Genomic DNA, 18,806 nt, shown 5'->3' on the forward strand with positions numbered 1-18,806 from the left:
CGCTTAGTTTAGCCCACCCCCTTCTGCAGCCCCGGGGCTGCCTGACCCTCAGCCTTCGTGCAGCCCTCCCCCCCCCCACCCACTCCGGGGCCGGGCCCACCCTGCGCCTACGTGCTTTCTGAAGAGCTCCACGTGCGGACCCAGAGCCTGCGGGTCAGCGTCTTTCACGAACCAGACCACATCCTCCACAGTCCAGGTGCACGGGTTCCTGCTCCTCGGCCGCCTGGTGTCCTGCCCGTCGGGGGAAGGGCTCGAGGCTGGATGGGTGGGCACAGAGAAGAGCATGAGACACGGGGACGAGGGCCTCCCCGCCTCCCCGGTGCCGCCTGCTCCCACCTGGCCCGAGTGACCTTCTGCGCCAGAGGAAGGCTGGGAGTGGCCGCTCGCCTCGGGAGCCTGGAGCACGGGGAGGCCACTCCCGGAGGCAGAGCCTTCCATCCGTGCACAAGTCCTCTGTTCTCCCAGGGAGTAACGTGTTAGAAAATGGATCTCCTTCAACAGGCTGCGATTCTGATCCACGCTCGAGTTTTAAAAACCCCTCCTGCTCAGCTCTGTGTCAGAGCCCCTGGCCTCCCGTAGCCGGGTCCTTGGTGACCTGAGAAAGCTGGCTAAGATCAGTGTCCGTGTGGGCCCCTGCTGTGCTGGGGGCAGGAACGAATGCAGCTCCTCCCTGCCTCCCCGGGGACACCGTGACCATAGAGAAGTGGCCGAGCTGAGGTGCATTTGGGTCCTTATTCGTGGTCTCTGCCACCCATGCTTGGAACCCCTGTCTGTGAGGGCCCTGAGCAGAAAGGAGAGGTGGTCTTGCCATTCCAGGCGTGCCCTGAGTGCCTTCACCACCCCCTGCTCTTCAGAGCACGTGCTCCAATCTACCCCTCAGCCTGGGAACCCCTTGACAGCCAAGGGCCTACTCCTGTGCCTGGTGCATAGCTGGTCCTTGAACAACGATGACCGCAGGAGTTGCACTGTTGCATCCGGGAGTCTCCCGCATGGCAGGTTAAAACTCATCCTCCTTCCCCTGCACCAGCTTCTCCCCCCGCCCCTCAGGTTTCTGAAACCACAGTGATGTCTCTGCTTCTACCTCTATCTCTAGCATTCCTTATTCGCTCCCCACATGAATTATTCTAAAGCTCTTAGAAGGAAGCCTCTCACACAGGATCCTCCCTTCCATCCTGCTTCCCTTAGCTGGGAACCTTTTACCCAAACCCCTGCAAAGGTTTTCTATGGGCATCCTTGCCCTGGGATCTCTTCCTTCAAGAGCAAAACTGTCTACTGCCTCAACGCTTTCCCCAGACCCAGCTCTGTCTGTGCCCCCTTGTGAATGTCCCTTGCCTACTATGCACGGACTCCAGAGTCCACAGTCTAGCTCAAGGTCAAGGACTCTCTTTGGTCTTAATAATATCTTTCCTTCTGAGACAGAGGGGAAGAGCTTTGGTGCCAGAGAGACCTAGGGACAAATTCTGGAGCCGTCCATTCTGGAGTCATGGTCAAATTGCTAGCAATTTGACCATGACTCAGCTCATCGGCTGTAAAATGGCAACGCTGTCCTCCAGGAAGGGCATGTGTCAGGACTGAAATGGGATCAGGCCCAGCCCTAGAGGCTACCGTGCATCAGGTGCTCCCCAGAGGGAAGGAGGCACCCTGCCTGCCTCCACTGCCCTCTTGCACACTCCCATCCGGGCACGCCGACCAAGTGTCTCCCCAGCTTCCCTTCTCCGTCTTTAGCCAGTGCTTTCTGCTTTCCTCTAGAAGCATTTACCCTCCCCTTTCCATAGACGTTCCACCAGCCATCAAAGCCCAGGCAGACCCTTCCCAGGCAGTGTGTCTGTGTCCTGCCATCTGGATGTCACTTTCCTCGGCTTTTAACCCCCACACCTTTGTTCTAAGATGCTTTCCACAATTGCCTTATGCTGCAGGTATGCGTGTCTGTAACCTCCACTTAGGTTTAAGTTTCTTGAGGATGATCATTTTCATTCCCCCCAACCCCACCCCTACCCCATTCATTCCCTAAACATCTACTGAGCGTCTCTTCTGTACCAGGTCCGGGGCAAAGTGATTGGTGAAAAACAGGATCCTCTCATTACAGGGTTTATAATCATTGGCTCCTCTCCAATTCTAAGTAAATGTGTTTGTAAATATGGGCTCAATATACTTTGTAGAAACAGTATAAATAACTCATACAAAAGCCTTGAGCAGGTAATTTTTAATCCTATTTTCAGGCCTGAAGAAAGCAGAGGCTCTGAACAATGAAGTGGTTTCCCTACAGAATAATTCTATGTCCAGAAGCCTCGGCTTCCATTTCCCTCCTCCAGCCCCAGGGTGTGGTGGTTCCTGCTCCTTTCTTGCTCCTCTTTTTAATGTGCTTGAGAAGGAAGGGCACAGTTCTCCATTAGTGCTGAGCGAAGTACAGCATCGCATTTCCACGTCTGCCCTAAAATCATAATGGTTTGCTTGAGAATTGGATTTACTTTGAGATTTCCCCTGCCTTTTCCTTGCTGGACCTGGAAGGGTCCCCTAAGGTGGGTTGGCACGGGGCATTTTGCCGGGAAACTGTTAATGCACCCTGGAGCCATCTGAATGCCGATGCATGCTTATTAGAGATGATTTCACTGCATTTAAAGACATCTGCACTCAACATGGGGACGAGGAATCACGGAAATCACGGAAATCGCATTCGCCTTGGAATCCGCCCCATCGGAGCTTCGGCGCTAATCGGGGTGATAATAGATGCTCTGATTACAAAGGCTGGAAGTCTTTCGGTGCCAAGAATGATTTTAGAGTGTTCTGAGCAGAGGTCAAATCGAGTTTCCTGTATCTGACAGGAAGGGAGAATACCAGACCGATTCAGGGCATCATCCCGGGGAGCCTAAGCTCCTTGAGCAAGGTCAGGGCACAACTTTGCCAGGGGCTGCGGTGGGGGTGGGGGGGCAGGTTAAGCAAGAGGGGCAGGCTTGTCTTTATGAGGAGGCTCTCCAGGTGATGGCTGTGGATGGAGGCAGCCCAGTTGGAAAGCGGCTCCACTCCTGGTGCCCGGTGCTTGCTGTGGGCATTTTTCACTTTTCCAGGATGGAGCGGCAGCAGCCGGGCCTGGCTTGGGAGCCTCTCCGAGGGGATCTCTCAGCCATACAAGACAGAGAGCAGCAGGAAGCCTGTCACACCTTGGGAGTTGCTCAAGATCCAAAGCACATAAACTCGCTGTAGAAGGAAGAGAAATGGAACTTTCCAGTGGCAGGTTTGTAAAGCGTTTGTAGTGGTGTGTGCTCACAAAGATAATAAATACGCCAGCCCCCCTCCAGTGGCTGTGAAGGTGTCAGGAAGACAGATGGGTCCGGCCTGACACAGCCAGGCCAGGCAGAGGTCATTGGACAGCAGTGAGACATGATGGATGTGAAGAGAATCTTGCTCTTAAAGGACGAGGGTATGTGAAGTGCTCACCAAACGCCTTTCTGGGAAGGCAGCATTCTCCAGCTCAGGGAACTTTGTGTATGTCATGTGCCTTCACTGGAGCTGCCAGAGACAGAGAAGAGTGAAACCCAGCTGCAAATGGATGTGTAACTAAAGATGGCGCTGGTTGTTTCTAAGATTGAGCTCACACGCACCAGGAACAGAATGCCCCCGAGTCAGTGCTTAGAGCAACCCCAGACACTGTCACAGCCTAGGTCCTTGCACTGCTGTCTGTGAGTCTCTGTGTCTCACATGTGCCCACAACCACACACATAATCTCCTTTTGCTCATTCATAATTCAAAGAAAATTTTTTAGCCAACAGTAGAGCCATGTGGAAAAATGGAATGAGCAATGAGCTGGGAGTCAAAAATCCCTACCACCCACCAGCTATGTAAGCATCTTTGTGCTTCCCAGGTGTGAAATGAGGGAGTTGGAGTTGGAGGGAATCTCTAAGGTTCCATCTCTGCTGCCGTTTTGGTCCCTTTTGGCCACAGGCTGTCACGCACAACACCAAGGGAGTTACCCTCTCACATATCAGAGAGCCTCATCAGTGTGTCCACATGCAGAACACACTGACTGAAGAGCCAACAGCCAGGCGTGTAGCCCTGTCCAGGCCCTGATCATTCCCAGTGGGCTTCGGTTTCCTCATCTTGTTTCTCAAGAGTATTGTAAGAATCAAGTGAGTATGTGGCCTTGGGCTGGAGCCTGATGAAAAGCATCTTGAAGGGAAGCCCATGAGTCTCCAAAAGGGACCCCTCCAAAAAGTGTCCTTCCTCAGGCTGCCTGTGAGGCCCCTTGGCCCTCTCAGCCTCTCTAGCAGCTGGATCTGGGTTGGGAGGGATGGGGGTGAAGGCAAGGGGACAGTACCTGTGTTCTCAGCTCCTGCTAGTGACCTGGTCCCTGTAGAATGCATCCTTCCTGGAAATGAGGCCATGCAGAGTGTATGAGGTGCCCAGGCTAGCTGGGCAACATCAGATGGTTTAAAACAGTGTTGTTTTCATTATTTCTATTGTAAGAATTTTCAAGACTCCATGAGGTGACAAAGATAGGAGATAGAAGAGAGCCTGACTAATCCTCAAATTTTAATCAGGTTTTTTTTTTTCCTGAAGATTTATTTATTCATTTTAGAGAGAGAGTGTGTGTGCAGGGCTGGGGGTGGGGGAGAGGCAGAGGGGAAGCAGACTTCCTACTGAGCAGGGAGCCCGAGACACACAGGGCTTGACACGGGGCTCAATCTGCGGACCAGGAGATCAGGACCTGAGCTGAAACCAAGAATCCATGCTTAACCGACCGAGCCACTCAGGCGCCCCTCGGGTTTTTTCTTTATTCCTTCAAGACCAGCTGACGTGCTGTATGAGAAGAGGGGATGCCTGTAGAGACAAGGAGAGACCACAGGCCTGAAATGAGGCCAAATTGGGCTGGATCCTTCTCTACCACCACAGACACTGTGACCTCTGGGCAAGCAACCTGACCTCTGCTGGGAAGCTTCCAGCCACTCCTTCTCTCCACTGCCCCTCCCCAGTCAACTCCTGCTTCCCTGTCTGGCTGGCTCCACTGTCACTTCCCAGGGAAGCCTTTCCCATCTGCCTGGAGTAGGCTCAGTGACTCCCCCCTAGCCCATTCTCTTAGAGCGTCCATACTTTTCCTTTGGAGCAATAGTCGCAGTTGTCATTAAATTTGTGCAATATTGTTAATGTTTGTCTCTGTGGAATTGCACACTGTCGGAGAACAGGGCCCCCATGTGTCTTGCTCACAGCTCCATCCTTAGACCTCAGAGGAGCCCGCAGCATAGTATGCTCAATAAGTATCTGCTGGCTGAGCAAACTCTCTCCGAGTCTTAGTTGCCTCACCTGTCAAACACCTACCGTGTTGTGAAGATTAAATGGGATAATGTGAAGCATTAAACAGTAAGGAATTAATCAAAAGGTAGTTGCTATTCTTCTAATTGTTATTATATGTCATCCTATAGTGGCCAATAGATTTGTCTTCCTAAAGTCCATGCCCATCAACTTACTTTCCTCTTCAGAAATGTCTGCTTCCCACAGACTAAAGCCCAATCTGCCTGACATGGACCCCAAATCTCGCAGCGTGATTTCCCTCAGCATTTCTGAACAAGCTCTCTTCTTTCCCCAGAATGAATAAGCCCTTGCCATGCCTTCACTCACTTGAACTCCTTCACATACAGTGTGGGCCCCGTTCTCCTTTTTCTGACTGGGTGGTCTCTCTGTCACCCAACACCTCACCCAATGAAGGAAACTCTAATCCATGGGAAGCATTTGGGTAGTAAAAACAATGTCATATTTACTTCATTTATTGATTCTGAAGCTTGGACCAGTTGTGGTTGGGAATTCTATACCATGGCCTATTTAATGCAAAAGTTAGGAACCTTTTGTTATCTGAAAACTTTATAGCTCTTGGTGCTTATATCTAGGATGAGAGACAGGGAAGAGCTCTCAAATTTGTAGTATCAGGAAAAAACAGGGAAATGTGAATACATCCCCTCAGAGCCCACTGGCAGAGGCCATAGGTACAAGATACCAAGATAGCAGGAGGCCAGGGTAAGTACTCATAGAGAGTACTAGAGAAAAGGCTGAGAAGTTTGTCACGTCATCCATCTCCACCCTCCTGCCTGCAGCCCCATGCAGTTTTCTGGCTTCTGTGTTTTAAACCATTTTGATTAGCACCGCAGGGGAAAAATCCATTTTTAGGTCCCTCTTAGGGTTTATGACTTGGGTCAAACCCTCCTAAAGAGGTGCAGTTTCTTAACACCAACTACTTACACTTGGGATGCAATTCCAGAGCAATAATGGAGCAGTTCCTTGGGCGGAGGGAAAACTTACCAAGCCTCCAGAGGTCCCACAGCAGGTGCCCAGACTGGCAGCCAGGTGACAAATGGGCAAGAGGCCAATGGTTTTCTCTCCTACTTTAATATACTGCCACTCAATTCAGCATGGCTTATCTCTATGGGTTCCAAATGTGTTTAACTGTGAAAACTTGGTTCAAGCAAAACATACGCAGAACCCCACTCTGCAAATGTGAAGAGGCCCTGGCTAAAGAGGGGGGCGTTGGAATCCTGTCTGTTCCCATTCTCTCTTCCCTCGCCCCTAGAACCTCAAAGGGACCCGCTGAAGCCCACTGAACATAGTTTGAAAATGCCTGGGGTAATTTTGAAAGACGCAGGCTTTGGAGCCAGTTAGAGTAAAATCCTGGCTCCACACTTGAATGACCTTATCTTGATCTTCACTTTCTTTATCTGTACATGGTATATAATAATACCCACTATAATAATATGCACATACCATAATAATAAATTATAAAATATAACTTGTAGGAAGTCGTAAATAATGTATGGAAAGTGTCTGGCTCATAGTAGGTGCTCAATAAATAGCTATTTAGTAAATGCCTCAAACAAGCAGGCCCCTTTTCTGGGACTGCGGAGGATTCAGAGATGAGCAAGGGACCTCACAAAGCTGAGGGTCTGGTTCCTACTATGGGACAGGAAGGAGGAAGTACTAGAGATGAGGGAACAAAGTGCTATGGAAGGAAATCGAGGGAATGAACATTTCTAATCGGGAGGTGTGGTTGAGACTGTCGGTCACCTCCCCAGTATCTTTTTTCCACTTCTTCCTTTGTAACAGAATCCCTGATTTCCAGCTGGGATCATGGTTGCTTAGAATGAAACCATATTTCCCAGTTTCCCTTGCAGCTGGTGGCCACGTGACTACATTCTGGCTAATGAGATGTAAGCAGAGTGGAACCCTGTTTCAGAGAGTCAGAGAGGACAGCACTGCCCCCTGTCCCCTTATTCTCCCCACCCTCTTCCTCCACCTTGATGCTAGAATGAGCACAGCTGGCTGGCTTTCTGGTATCTGTGGTTCCATTTAGCATACTGGTTAAAGGAATCTTTGGAGAATTCGAGAGTTAATGTACCTACAAAGGGTAAATACTTTTATTATTCTTCAGTGTAACACAGTGGCTCAACAATGAACTTCAGCTGCTACATCCTGCAGCAGCTGTACTCTGAGGAAGGTGGGGGGCTGTGTGATTTTTGAATATCCCACAGCCCAAAGGGGTCCTGCTAATTATGAACAACTCTGATTTGCTGGGTATCAAAGTTCTCACTAATATTTCTAAGTCATTTAAGAGACAGTCAGTGTTCAGGATACAGTTAGTGATTTGCTTGGAGTGGAAGGTAGCAAGCACTGGTGGGCTCCAGCGCTCTGATTTTACCCAACATCCTGAGAAGAAGTCCTGAGTGAGTGGGGCTCTCCCAGGGAGCAACCAGAGCTCTAAGGAGAGGGCTCTCTCCGAGCTGGTTCCGGGGGAGGGTCTGGGCCTCCCCTCAAAGCAGACTCCTCAGACAGCTAATTAGGGTATCATTCCAGGAGAACAAAGGGCTGGGGTGGAGATGAAAATGAAGGACAAGAGGGTTGTTGAAGCTGGGATGGAAGGACATTCCAGGATTCCTCTAATAAGAGGCAACAAAGGACTAGGGGAGGGAAGCTACCTTGAGATCCCTTTGAGGGGGTCCAAGATTCCCCTCATCTAGGGGCACCAGATAGACTGGATGGAGCAGACAATTCTCAGCTAGTGCTAGAAGTTCTCTTCATCCAAATCATGCCTTCTTCTTACTGCTTGAATCCTACACATAAGACCTAGAGCCTGATACTCCACCACTTGAATGGAAGAGAGAGTAAATATCTCCTTTTGAAAAAGCGTTAACACTCTTAGGATTATGAGTCAATTCAATCAGGTGACGTCCTATGATCACTGCCCTGAGAAAACGGGAATTGGGTTGAGGAGAAGAGGTTGAGAGGAAGAGACACGTGAAGGGCAAAGGGACACCAAGATGAGGGGTTTGACAACCAGGGGCAACATGGGGGCCCTGGCATCATGACAGGGGCAAAGAGATAATGAACGTTTACTGAACTACTCTATACCAGATGTTACACAAACTCGGGGGATAAGCCTAGGAAACAGCTGGGGCCCCCTCATTTACTTTAAGATGTTGATTTGTGCCAGATCTTGTTCTCTTCTCTTGTTCTTAAAAATCAGGTGGAACAATGTCTCTCCTCTTTGGAAAATGGGCTCTGCCCGCTCAAATCTTCTGCCTGGCTGATGGCTCTATGTGACAATGTTGGGAAGTAGTCTGCAGGATGCCTCGACATTTGCCAAGAGCCCCCATGGCTGACGGATTCTGTGCTCTGCCCCTCAGAACTGCCTTTCCCTGTGTTTCCTGTCCACCTTTCTATCCTCAGCCAGGAGAGGCTTGTGTGGGACGGAGAGGGGAGGTCCTTCAGGGGATCACGTGGAGGATGTTGGACCACCCAAAATAGCTCATCACTGTGGCTTCACAGGGCTACTGGTAGAGAGAGCCGCGGCTCAGAACAAAGATGTGGCTGGCCAGAGAAGACGGCCAACCCACTGGGAGGCTCCAGAGGGGCAAGATGAAGACTCCCTGACTCCTGGGCCCGGGGACTCTTCTCTTCAGCAGTTTTCAGGTACAGAGCTGCTGGGCTGTGATCTGTTGAGAGGTGGGCTCACATGATCTGCGACTGCTAATGTTTATTGAGTTCTTATCATGTCCTAGGTCTTGCATTAAATACACATATGAACTTATTCAACCTCCCAACAAACCTATGAGGTAGATGCTATTGTTATCATCCCAGTTTTACAGGTGAGGAAACTGAGGTACAGAGCAGTTCAGATTTGCAAAAGGTCAGTCAGGAAGTGGTGGGTCCAGGATTCCGGCAAGTGCGTCTGGCTCCACAGTCCCTGTGATTATCTACTATGCTCCACAGCCTTTGTTCATTAATGCAATACTGAAGCTTGAAAATGATTTAAAAAAACACATAATTCACAATGGATACCAAGCTGTCCCTAGAACGAGAGCACTTCCATGCATTGCATTCCGACAAGGTATCTTTAGTGGGTGAGGCAGAGACGGTATTACAACCAGCCCTGTGGAAATATCGAACTCTGGTTCTGTCCCTGTATTTGTATCCTGCAAATGTCACCCACTATGCAAAAGAAGACGCTTTACTGACATCTGTTCTTCTTTTTCCTGGCACAGAGTTGATCTACACTTTCCAGATTCCCTTAGAGTTAAGTGTGGCAAAATGGCCAGCTCTTGCCAATGAAATGTGAGTGGAAGTGATGTGCATAATTTCGAGGCTCTAGGGAAGAGTGTGTGCCTTCCCTGCTTACTCTTTTCCTTTCTACCTGCTACGTGTTGGGGGCATGGAGGCCACAGGGGATAGCAGGGCCACAAAATGGACAAAGCCTAAGTCCCTGAACTGGGATGCATCTACCAACTGGGAGCACCCACCTTGGACTCTTGAACAAAAAATAAATTTCTATTGCATTTGAGCCACTGTACATTTTGGAGTCTACTTACTCCTACAGCCTAGCCTACTCTAATATACCACTTTCTTTACTGTGGTCAAAGGTTGAAGTTAGCTGCCTTTAAGAACAACAAAAACCCATGAAAGTGCTTCTGATTTCCCAGTGTTCCCATGTTCAGACAGCACGGTTCCCCCCCACCCCACCCCCTTCCCCCTATATGCAGTGATCCCAGAGCAAGGGCCAAGTAGGTTAAAACACGGGGAAGCCAGAGCATGCATTACATTACCACATCGGTTTCCTTCAAGAGAGGTCCCGTTTCTCTTGGGGCTGGAGCCTGGGGGCCTCAGCCCAGGTGCCAAGGGGCCTCCAGAGGACATGGGGCTGGAGCGGGGACCACTGGCAGTGGTGGCCAGGCCTCCCCCAAGATGGCCATCTCCAGAGTTCTGCCTCTTGCAGTACAGCGAGGAGGAGGTGGGCAAGGAGCCCCTGTGGCTAAAGGCAGAGGCGGAGGGGTCCACGCTGTAGCGGTTCATGCCTACAGGGTTCACCAGGCACTCCTCAGTGGTGGCTGTTTTTGCTGAGCAAGAAGGCAGGACAGAGAAGAAGAGATCAGAGAGCAAGTCAAGAGGCTACCTGACAGTCTTGGCAAATGCTTCCCCAGCAGCACGGGTGCCACTATCTGTGGGGATGAGAGATGGGGAAGAATGGACCCCACATCATAATCCCAAGTAGTTCACCTCTCAACAGACTGAGACACTTGCCTCACCAACAAAGCATATTATAGTAGGGACGGGAGATGTGCCCCTGTGTGTTCAGAGGAAAAAGTGATTATTTTGGTTATTGATGACTTGAAAGTAAAATTCAAAGGTCTTTCTCCTTCCATGCAGTCTCTACCAGCTTGTCTGAATCTCCCTGCTCTGTTTTCTCTTTGCCTACCAACACTGCCCTCCTCACCCGGCCCGGGATGCTTTAGAGAGATTAAGCAGGAGTCACAATGCCCCTGAGTTAAAGAAACAATTTGACCTGGGTGGTCACACAAGGGCAACGGTGCTTCCTCCCCAACACTTTCAGTTCCAAACACCTAAGGGTACTGACCTTGCCCCAAAGCTAACAAACTGGTGACGCAAATGCTGATCTGGTCAAGCCCAGGGTTCTCCCTATCAACTGTAGATGAGAGATAAAGAGCCAATCAAAAGTGCAGGGGGAGTAAAGGACCTAAAGAGTCAGCCAACCTCACCGTCAGCTCCGCTTCGCCCAAGTAAATCATGACTTTCTACATTTTTAAAGCTCAACCTCAGCCTGTTGAACTCTGTCTGTGAGCTATACCTATGGCCAAAAGGTGTGGGGTGTTTTGTTATATTTTTAAGGACAAAGTTTAGGGGAATTATGGGGATAGAAAGAGGAAGAAAAATATCTTAGGAATTCCTTCTCTTCAGTCCCTCCCATCCCAGACAAGATCGTATGTGCCTAGTCCCATCAGTAATCATGTCTATACCACATATGGTCAGAACAAATCTTGACATCCACAAAGAAAATGTGCTAGAGTAACAAAAACCAATGGCTCCTCCAAGGTTGGCAATGGGGAAACACATTTGAGGCCACAAGATCCAGATGTCTTCTTCATGAATGAATTCCTCCCATAATGTAGATATTGAAAGATTAAGACTTGATTTTATTAGGGGAGCTATCAATTCTTTTCATAGATGGGGATAAATATGGAACTTGCCTGGAAATAAAAGCCATTGCATATGGGATGTCACTAAAGCAGTGCCTAGAGCAAAATTTATAGCTGTAAATACTTACATTTAAAAAGAAGAAAGATCTCAAATTGATAACCTAATCTTTCATGATAAGATAGTGGGGGGGGCGGTGCAGAGAACAAACTACACCTGAAGCAAGCAGAAGGAAGGAAATAAAGATTAAAGCAGAAATTAAGTAAAGACTAGAAGAACAATGGGGAAAATCAATGCAACCTAAGCTGATCTTTTGAAAAAAATCAACAAAATTGACAAACTTTAGCTAGATTGGCCAAGGAAAAAAGAAAAGAGTTAAATTACGAGAATCAGAAATGAAAGAGATGACACTACTACCAATCTTATAGAAACAAAATGGATCATTAAAGGATACTATGGACAATCATATGCCAATGAATTAGGTAACTTAGTAACTGACAAATTACCAAAACTGACTCAAAAAAATACATAGACAATCTGAGTAAACCTATAACAAGTAAAGAGAATGAATTAGTAATCAAAAGCTACTCACCAAGAAATCCCAGGCCCAGATGGTTTCATGAGTAGATTCTACCAAGCATTTAAAGAAAAATTAAAACCAATTCTTTACAAGCAAATTAATACAAGGAAGGGATACTTCCCAACTCATTCTATGAGGCCACTATTACCCTGATACCAAAACCAGACAAAGGCATCTCAAGAACAGAAAACTACAGATTAATATTTCTTATAAATATGGATGCAAATATCCTCAACAAAATGCCAGCAGATCAAATCCAGTAACATATAACATGACTTATACACCATGACCAAGTAGCATTTATCCCAGGAAAGCAAGGTTGGTTTAACAGTCAAAAATCAATTAATGTAATACACCATATAGATAGAATTAAAAAAAAAAGATAGTACAATTATCCCAATAGATCTGACAAAATTCAATGTCCTTTCCTGATAAAAAAACACTCAACACACTAGGAATAGAAGGGAACTTCCTCAACTGAAGAAAGGACATCTACAAAAAACTTACAGCTAACACCATAGTGAATGGTGAAAGACTGGATGCTTTCCCTCCTAAGATCAAGAAAAAGACATGGATGCTTATTCTTACGACTTCTATTCAACATTTTACTGGAAGTTCCAGCCAGGGCAATTAGGTAAGAAAAAGAAAGAAAAGGCATCCAAATAGGACAGAAGAAATAAAACTATCGCTTGTATGTAGAAAATCCTAAAGAATCCATTAAAACATTATTGGAACTAATAAATGAGTTTAGCAAAGTTGCAGGATAGAAGATCAATATACAAATATCAACTGTGTTTCAGATTCTGAAAATGAAGTTAAGAAAACAATTTCATTTATAATAGCATTAAATAGAATAAAATATGGAGGAATGAATTTAGCAAAAGAAGTGTAAAACTGAAAACTACAAAACATTGTTGAAAGAAAATAAAGAAGATCTAAATAAATGGGGGAAAATCCCAAGTTCATGAATCAAAAGACTGAATATTAAGATGGCGATACTCCCTAAATTGACCCACAGAATCAATGTAATTCTTGTCAGTATCTCAGCTGACTTCTTCATAGAAATTGACAAGCTGATTCTAAAACTCATGATTTTCGAGGGACCAAGATGAACCAAAACAATCACGAGAAAAGAACAACATAGAGCCTTCACACTTCCCAATTCCAAAGTTGACTACAGAGCAACGATAATGAAAGCAGTGTGATTGTGGAATAAGAATAGGTATGTAGAGCAATGGAATAGAATCGAGAGTTCAAAAATTAACTGTGTCTGTGTTCAGCTGATTCTCCACAAGGGTGCCAAAAATCATTCCATGGGGAAAGAAAAATCTTTTCAGCAACCGGTGTTGGAACAACTGGATATCCACATGCAAAACGATGTCACTGAACCCTTAATTCATACCATATACAAAAATTCACTCAATATGGGCCAAAGACCTAAATGTAAGAGCAAAAAGTTATAAAACTCTTAAAAGGAAACATAAGAATAAATCTTCATGACCTTGGATTTGGCAAGATATTCTTACATTTAGCACCAAAAGCATGAGCAACACAAGAAAAAATAGGTAAATTGGACTTTATCAAAACGTAAAACTTCTGTGCTTGGAAAGATAGCATCAAAAAAGTGAAAAGATTACCCATGGAATGGGAGAAAATACTTGCAAATCATATATCTCATCAGGGACTTGTTTCCAGAGTAACTCAATAAAAGTCAATAAAAAGAAACCAAATTTGGGACGCCTGGGTGGCTCAGTCGGTTAAGAGGCTGCCTTCAGCCCAGGTCATGATCCCAGGGTCCTGGGATCGAGTCCCACATCGGGCTCCTTGCTCAGCAGGGAACCTGCTTCTCCCTCTCTCCCTCTGCTTGTGCTCTCTCTGTCAAATAAATAAAATCTTAAAAAAAAAAAAAAAAAAAGAAACCAAATTTAAAGATAGGCAAAGAACTTGATGAGACCTTTTTCCAAAGAAGATATACAAATGGCCAATAAACACACAAAAACATGTTCCCCATCATTAGTCATTGGGGAATGCAAATCAAAACCACAAAGAAGTGTAACTTCCCACTCATTTGGATGTTTATAATAAAAAGTCAGATAATAACAAATGTCGATGATGCTGTAGAGAGACTGGAACCCTCATACACTGCTGGTGCGAATATAAAATGGTACAGCCTCTTCAGAAAACAGTCTGGCTCTTCCTCAACTCGTTCAAACTAGAGTCATTCTACGACCCAGCAATTCCACTCCTAGGTATCTACCAAGAGAAATGAAAACATATGTCCACACAAAAATTGGTACATGAACATTTACAGAAGCACTATTCATAATAGCCCAAAGGTGGAAATAACCCAAAAAGGCGATCAACTGACGAATGGATCCACAAAATGAGGCCTATCCACACAATGGAATATTATTCAGGCATAAAAAGAAATGAATACTGATGCTGCTACAGCGTGAATGAGCCTTGAAATATTCTGCTAAGTGAAAGAAGCCAGTCACAAAAGGCCACGGATGAAGTGATTCCACTTACATGAAATGTCCGGCACAGGCAACCCTATACAGACAAGAAGTAGATCAGCGGTTGCTGAGGGCAGAGGGGCAGTGGGGAGAGAGGGTGCTGGCTAAAGCGTATGTGCTTTTTGAGGTACTGGAAGTGTTCTACCATTGTGGCTGCACATTTCTGTGAATAAACTAACAACCACTGTGTTGCACTCTTGTATGATAATCTCAATAAAGCTGTTTAAACAATTCCCTGCAGAAGCCTGGTGCTGGGTCTGAACACATTCTTAAGAGTGTTACACAGGCAGGTCCGGCCAACACCGCTCCGGCCGCCACGACACAAGTAAGCTGAGCAGCCTCAGTGTACGCATGCTCTGTGCTTTCTGCTTCGTGGCCCGGGGATGCTGCAAGAGGTCTTCAGGAACCTGGAACTCCGCACCTGCTCCTTGATGACCTCTACTGCATCTCTTCCATCTGGATCAGAAGACGGCAGTAGGAAGATTCTAAAAAGGCCCAGGCTACAGAGCTATGTACGAGGCTGCCTCCCGAACGGAGTGAGGAGAGGGAGACAAACACTGAGCACCTACTATGAGTTAGCACCATTCCAAGCCAGTTAGCAGTAAGCTGTCATCATATTCCCTTTACTGGAACGTTCTCAGTACCTGAGATACTAATCCCTTCTGTGTCCCTAGTGGCAGGTGCCTTGCTGTATGTGAGGAAGCTACTCAGTGTCTGGCATACAGAAGGCACTCAATAAATAGCTATCGAGTAGACAGTTGGGCCGCTGTTAGCAGTGAGGTGGCCATTACACAGAATACGCCTTACAATACAGATTAGAAAGGACTCTCATGGATGCATGATAAACAATGATAAAAAAAGATCTAACTAAAACATTTATTCTGTTTATTAAATATTTTAAATCGAGATTAAATACGTCTACGTGGGTTCTGATAGCGGTAAGGTAGAGAATGCAGACAATTCTCCAATCTGCAATATAGCTGGAAAATACAGATGCGGATGAAAGATCATCGTCCTATGACGACGTGCAGAAACGGGGAACAAGGGAACATGGACTTCATTGGTTTAAAAACTGCTGACGACCATGAGTGAGATCAAAGTTAATAAAAGCCAGCTTCTGGGCTGGGATCCAAATGAATTCATCAAAAAGTAAAACCGACTTAAGAGACCATCAGGCAACAGCCCTCTACCCAGCACAGGATACACCCATTATTCCAGAGGCAGAGGGTGAACAACCATGGAGACAGATCGGCAAGCCCCCCACCGCGGCTCTGCTTAGCCTGTAGCTCCCAGGAAGCCTGGGAGTGTGCAGCATGTTCAGGTGCACACACTAGGGTGCCGTTCAGAGTTGATGAGACACATCTGCTCAAACCTGGTTAAAACAGCCTTTTCCTCACCTTTATAAATACAGGTGCTGACACATCATACCGAAGTGTAAAAATGACTGATATCCTCCAGGCCATCATCATTCACCTACAGGACCGGAAAAGGGACTGCACAGAGCCCAGCATTTCCCCAGGTGGCAGCTGTGTCCCACTGGTGAGACAGCGCATGATTTTAGGAGGGACTTTGGTGTATTCATTTCCTAAGGCTACAGAAAATACCATAAACTTAGTGGCCTAAAACAGCAGAAATGCATTCTCTCATAGTTCTGGAGGCTGGAAGTATGTAATCAAGGTGTAGGCAGGGCCGTGTTCTTTCCTCTTCTTTTTTTTTTTTTTAGATTTATTTATTATTTATTTTGGAGAGAGAGAGTGGAGGGAGGGGCAAAGGGAGAGAGAAACTCAAGCAGATTCCGCGCTGAGCATGGAGCCCAACATGAGACTCGATCTCACGACTCTGAAATCATGACCTGAGCAGAAACCAAGAGTCGGATGCTTACTGACTGCACCACCCAGGTGCCCCAGGGCCATGTTCTTTCTTAAGGCTCAAGGGTAGTATCCTTCCTTGTCTCTACCTAGTTGCTGGTAGCCAACAATCTTTCACTGTAGATATATCCCTCCTATCTGCCTCCATTGTCACATGGCATCTTCCCTGTCCCTCTGTGTCTGTTTCCAAAGGTCTTAGGAAGACATCAGTCATTGGATTAGGGCCCATAATCCAGTATGACCTCATCTTGATTACATCTGTAAAGACTCTATTTTTTTCTTTTAATTTAGAGAGAGAGAGAGAGTGGGGGGGGGTTGGGAGCAGAGGGAGAGGGAGAGAGAAAATCTTCAGCAGGCTCCATGCCGGGTGTGGAGCCTATCTCACAACCCTGAGATCATGACCTGAGCTGAAATCAAGAGTTGGATGCTTAACTGACTGAGCCACCCACTCGCCCCAAAAGACCCTATTTCTAAAGAACGTTCTATTCACAGACAGAAAGTTAGGACTTGAAGGTGCATCTTTTTGGAAGACACAGCTACAGGGGAACATTATTTTTTATAGTCATGTACTTTAGTGGATAGCAATAAAATAGAATTAGCCCATCAAACTATGATTTCACTGATACAGTATCATTCCTTAAAGTGACTAAGAGCTAAAGTTAAAAGAAATGAATCTGTTTAAAGGAACATCTTAAGTAAACACTTTTACAATTGTTATATGGACATAGCAAAAATTGTGAAAGGTGGTGTATTAACCCTGGAAAGCACTGAGTTAGTACCAAACCCTCTTTTCAGGCTGGGTGGTAAATAAGGAAAAATAAATGAGCCTCTTATTTAAAAGCTTCCTGCAAGAGATTTTACAATCTCCCTCACAATTAGCTCATTGTACTGCAAATCTTATCGCCTAAAAGTTCCTCCTTACATCTACCCCCAGTTCCTCTTGCTTTAGTTGAAATGATGACTGCTGGACACATCACCTTTCTACTATTCAAAACTATTAAGTCATCAACATACAGGGAGAGAAACTGTGGGTATGCAGAACTCTTAGGAACTAAGAATTTCACTGTGTGACCATGGATTATTGGTTACCTAAAACCACCATTTAAAGTCTGTAAAAAGAAGGACCAGATCCGTACCTGAGGAGGGAATTGCACTTTTCAGCGGTTTTGTGGCTGACTGGTGAGTGAACACCAGATGGGGCCAGCAGTCCTGGGATTGCCAGGCACGAGTGCCCCGTGCAGATCCAGCCCCTGCGTACAGACTCATGGCCAACCACGGGGCGGACCTTTTCTCCCTGATTTCTTAGAAAACTGCTTCTCATCTGAAATGAGCTTGTCACCCTGGCACCTCTCATTAAACAAGAGGATCCAACCCAGCCTCCATGTAAGGCCATTTAATCTCTGTGGAGAACATGAGCTCAGCAAAGTGGGATAAGGGAGAGGGGTCTCCTGCACTTTCTTCTATAACCTCCCTGCCTGTATCCAAGGGACAAAGGATGCTGCTTGGAAAATCATTACATCTTCCCTCCAGGAAAAGGAATAATCTGCTCTTGGACTATCACAGGAGCAGGCTTAAACAGAAAGGCAAATACACCCATGGTGCTATCCAAGACGTCTGCCGCATTTTCAGGGTTTCATGTCTTGGGAACTTTTCAGGGTTTAATGTCTTGGGAACTTTCAGGAGAGCCTGGTGTTCCTTTTTCACCATTGCTGATAGGTGAACTACGTTTTCCCCCAGCCGCTGTACAGAAAGCCTGCCCATTAGTGAAGCCAAAGAACACTCGAAGAGTTCAAACCCACTCGAGCCTCAAGGGATAGCCATTTGCTTCTGAATTTGAACTGTGTCTACGCCTCCCTGTCTGGGAAACAAACTCGAGGGTCAGGCATGTGTGGGCGCTTCCCTCCTCCCTCACCTCTGCAGAGCCTTGCAGATCGCCCGCCCGATGAAGCCCCGTTGCCGCTGCAGCTCTGGAGGGTCCCGCAAGAGCACCTGGAATGTAGAGAAGGTCCGAAGAGAAGCAGGAAGAGACAGAGGGACAGGAAGAAGAAAGCCAAGAGCCAGAGAGAGAAAGTCCCAAAGCAGCAAGAGCAGCACAGCGAGGAAAAGGGGGGCTCACATGTATAAAAGTGCAGACACTCCTGATGGAGTTTCAGTTCAGGCTGCGGTTGACCCCTTGTCCTTTAGGACCCAAGACCGAACTGCTCAGAGTTAAGTGAACCTGGCCTGTTTATTTTATCAAAAAAAGTGAAGCCGGCACTTTACGTAGGTTCTTTAACCAAATGAAGCCCTGAAAAGCAACAATACAGCCATCTGCAAAATTAGTCTCAAATAATACCTATTCGTGCAGTAATGAGCCCCAAATTCCAGAGTCTTAGAAAC

General features: G+C 46.6%; 1 protein-coding gene across 12 annotated transcripts in view; it reads right to left on the reverse strand.

Annotated features, from left to right (window-relative positions):
- The window catches only part of SCML4 (Scm polycomb group protein like 4), a 111,998-nt gene that overhangs the window by 11,793 nt on the left and 81,399 nt on the right, over positions 1 to 18,806 (reverse strand). For 7 of the 12 annotated variants that reach the window (XR_014147879.1, XR_014147875.1, XR_014147873.1 and 4 more), the window contains 2 exons: positions 10,077 to 10,367; positions 112 to 4,363 (listed from right to left, as the gene is read on the reverse strand). Coding sequence is in view for 2 of the 12 variants with exons in the window: in XM_081828756.1 (XP_081684882.1) it covers positions 112 to 257; positions 10,077 to 10,367 (437 nt within the window). In the remaining 10 variants the exon portion in view is untranslated. Of the gene's footprint in view, positions 1 to 111; positions 10,368 to 18,806 lie in introns of all 12 variants that reach the window. The other 5 variants (XM_081828756.1, XM_081828755.1, XR_014147877.1 and 2 more) reach the window with 4 other exon arrangements.

This window comes from Leptonychotes weddellii, chromosome 8 (assembly GCF_054177405.1).
Source record: "Leptonychotes weddellii isolate Sample4059 chromosome 8, ASM5417740v2, whole genome shotgun sequence".
Taxonomy (NCBI): Eukaryota; Metazoa; Chordata; class Mammalia; order Carnivora; family Phocidae; genus Leptonychotes; species Leptonychotes weddellii.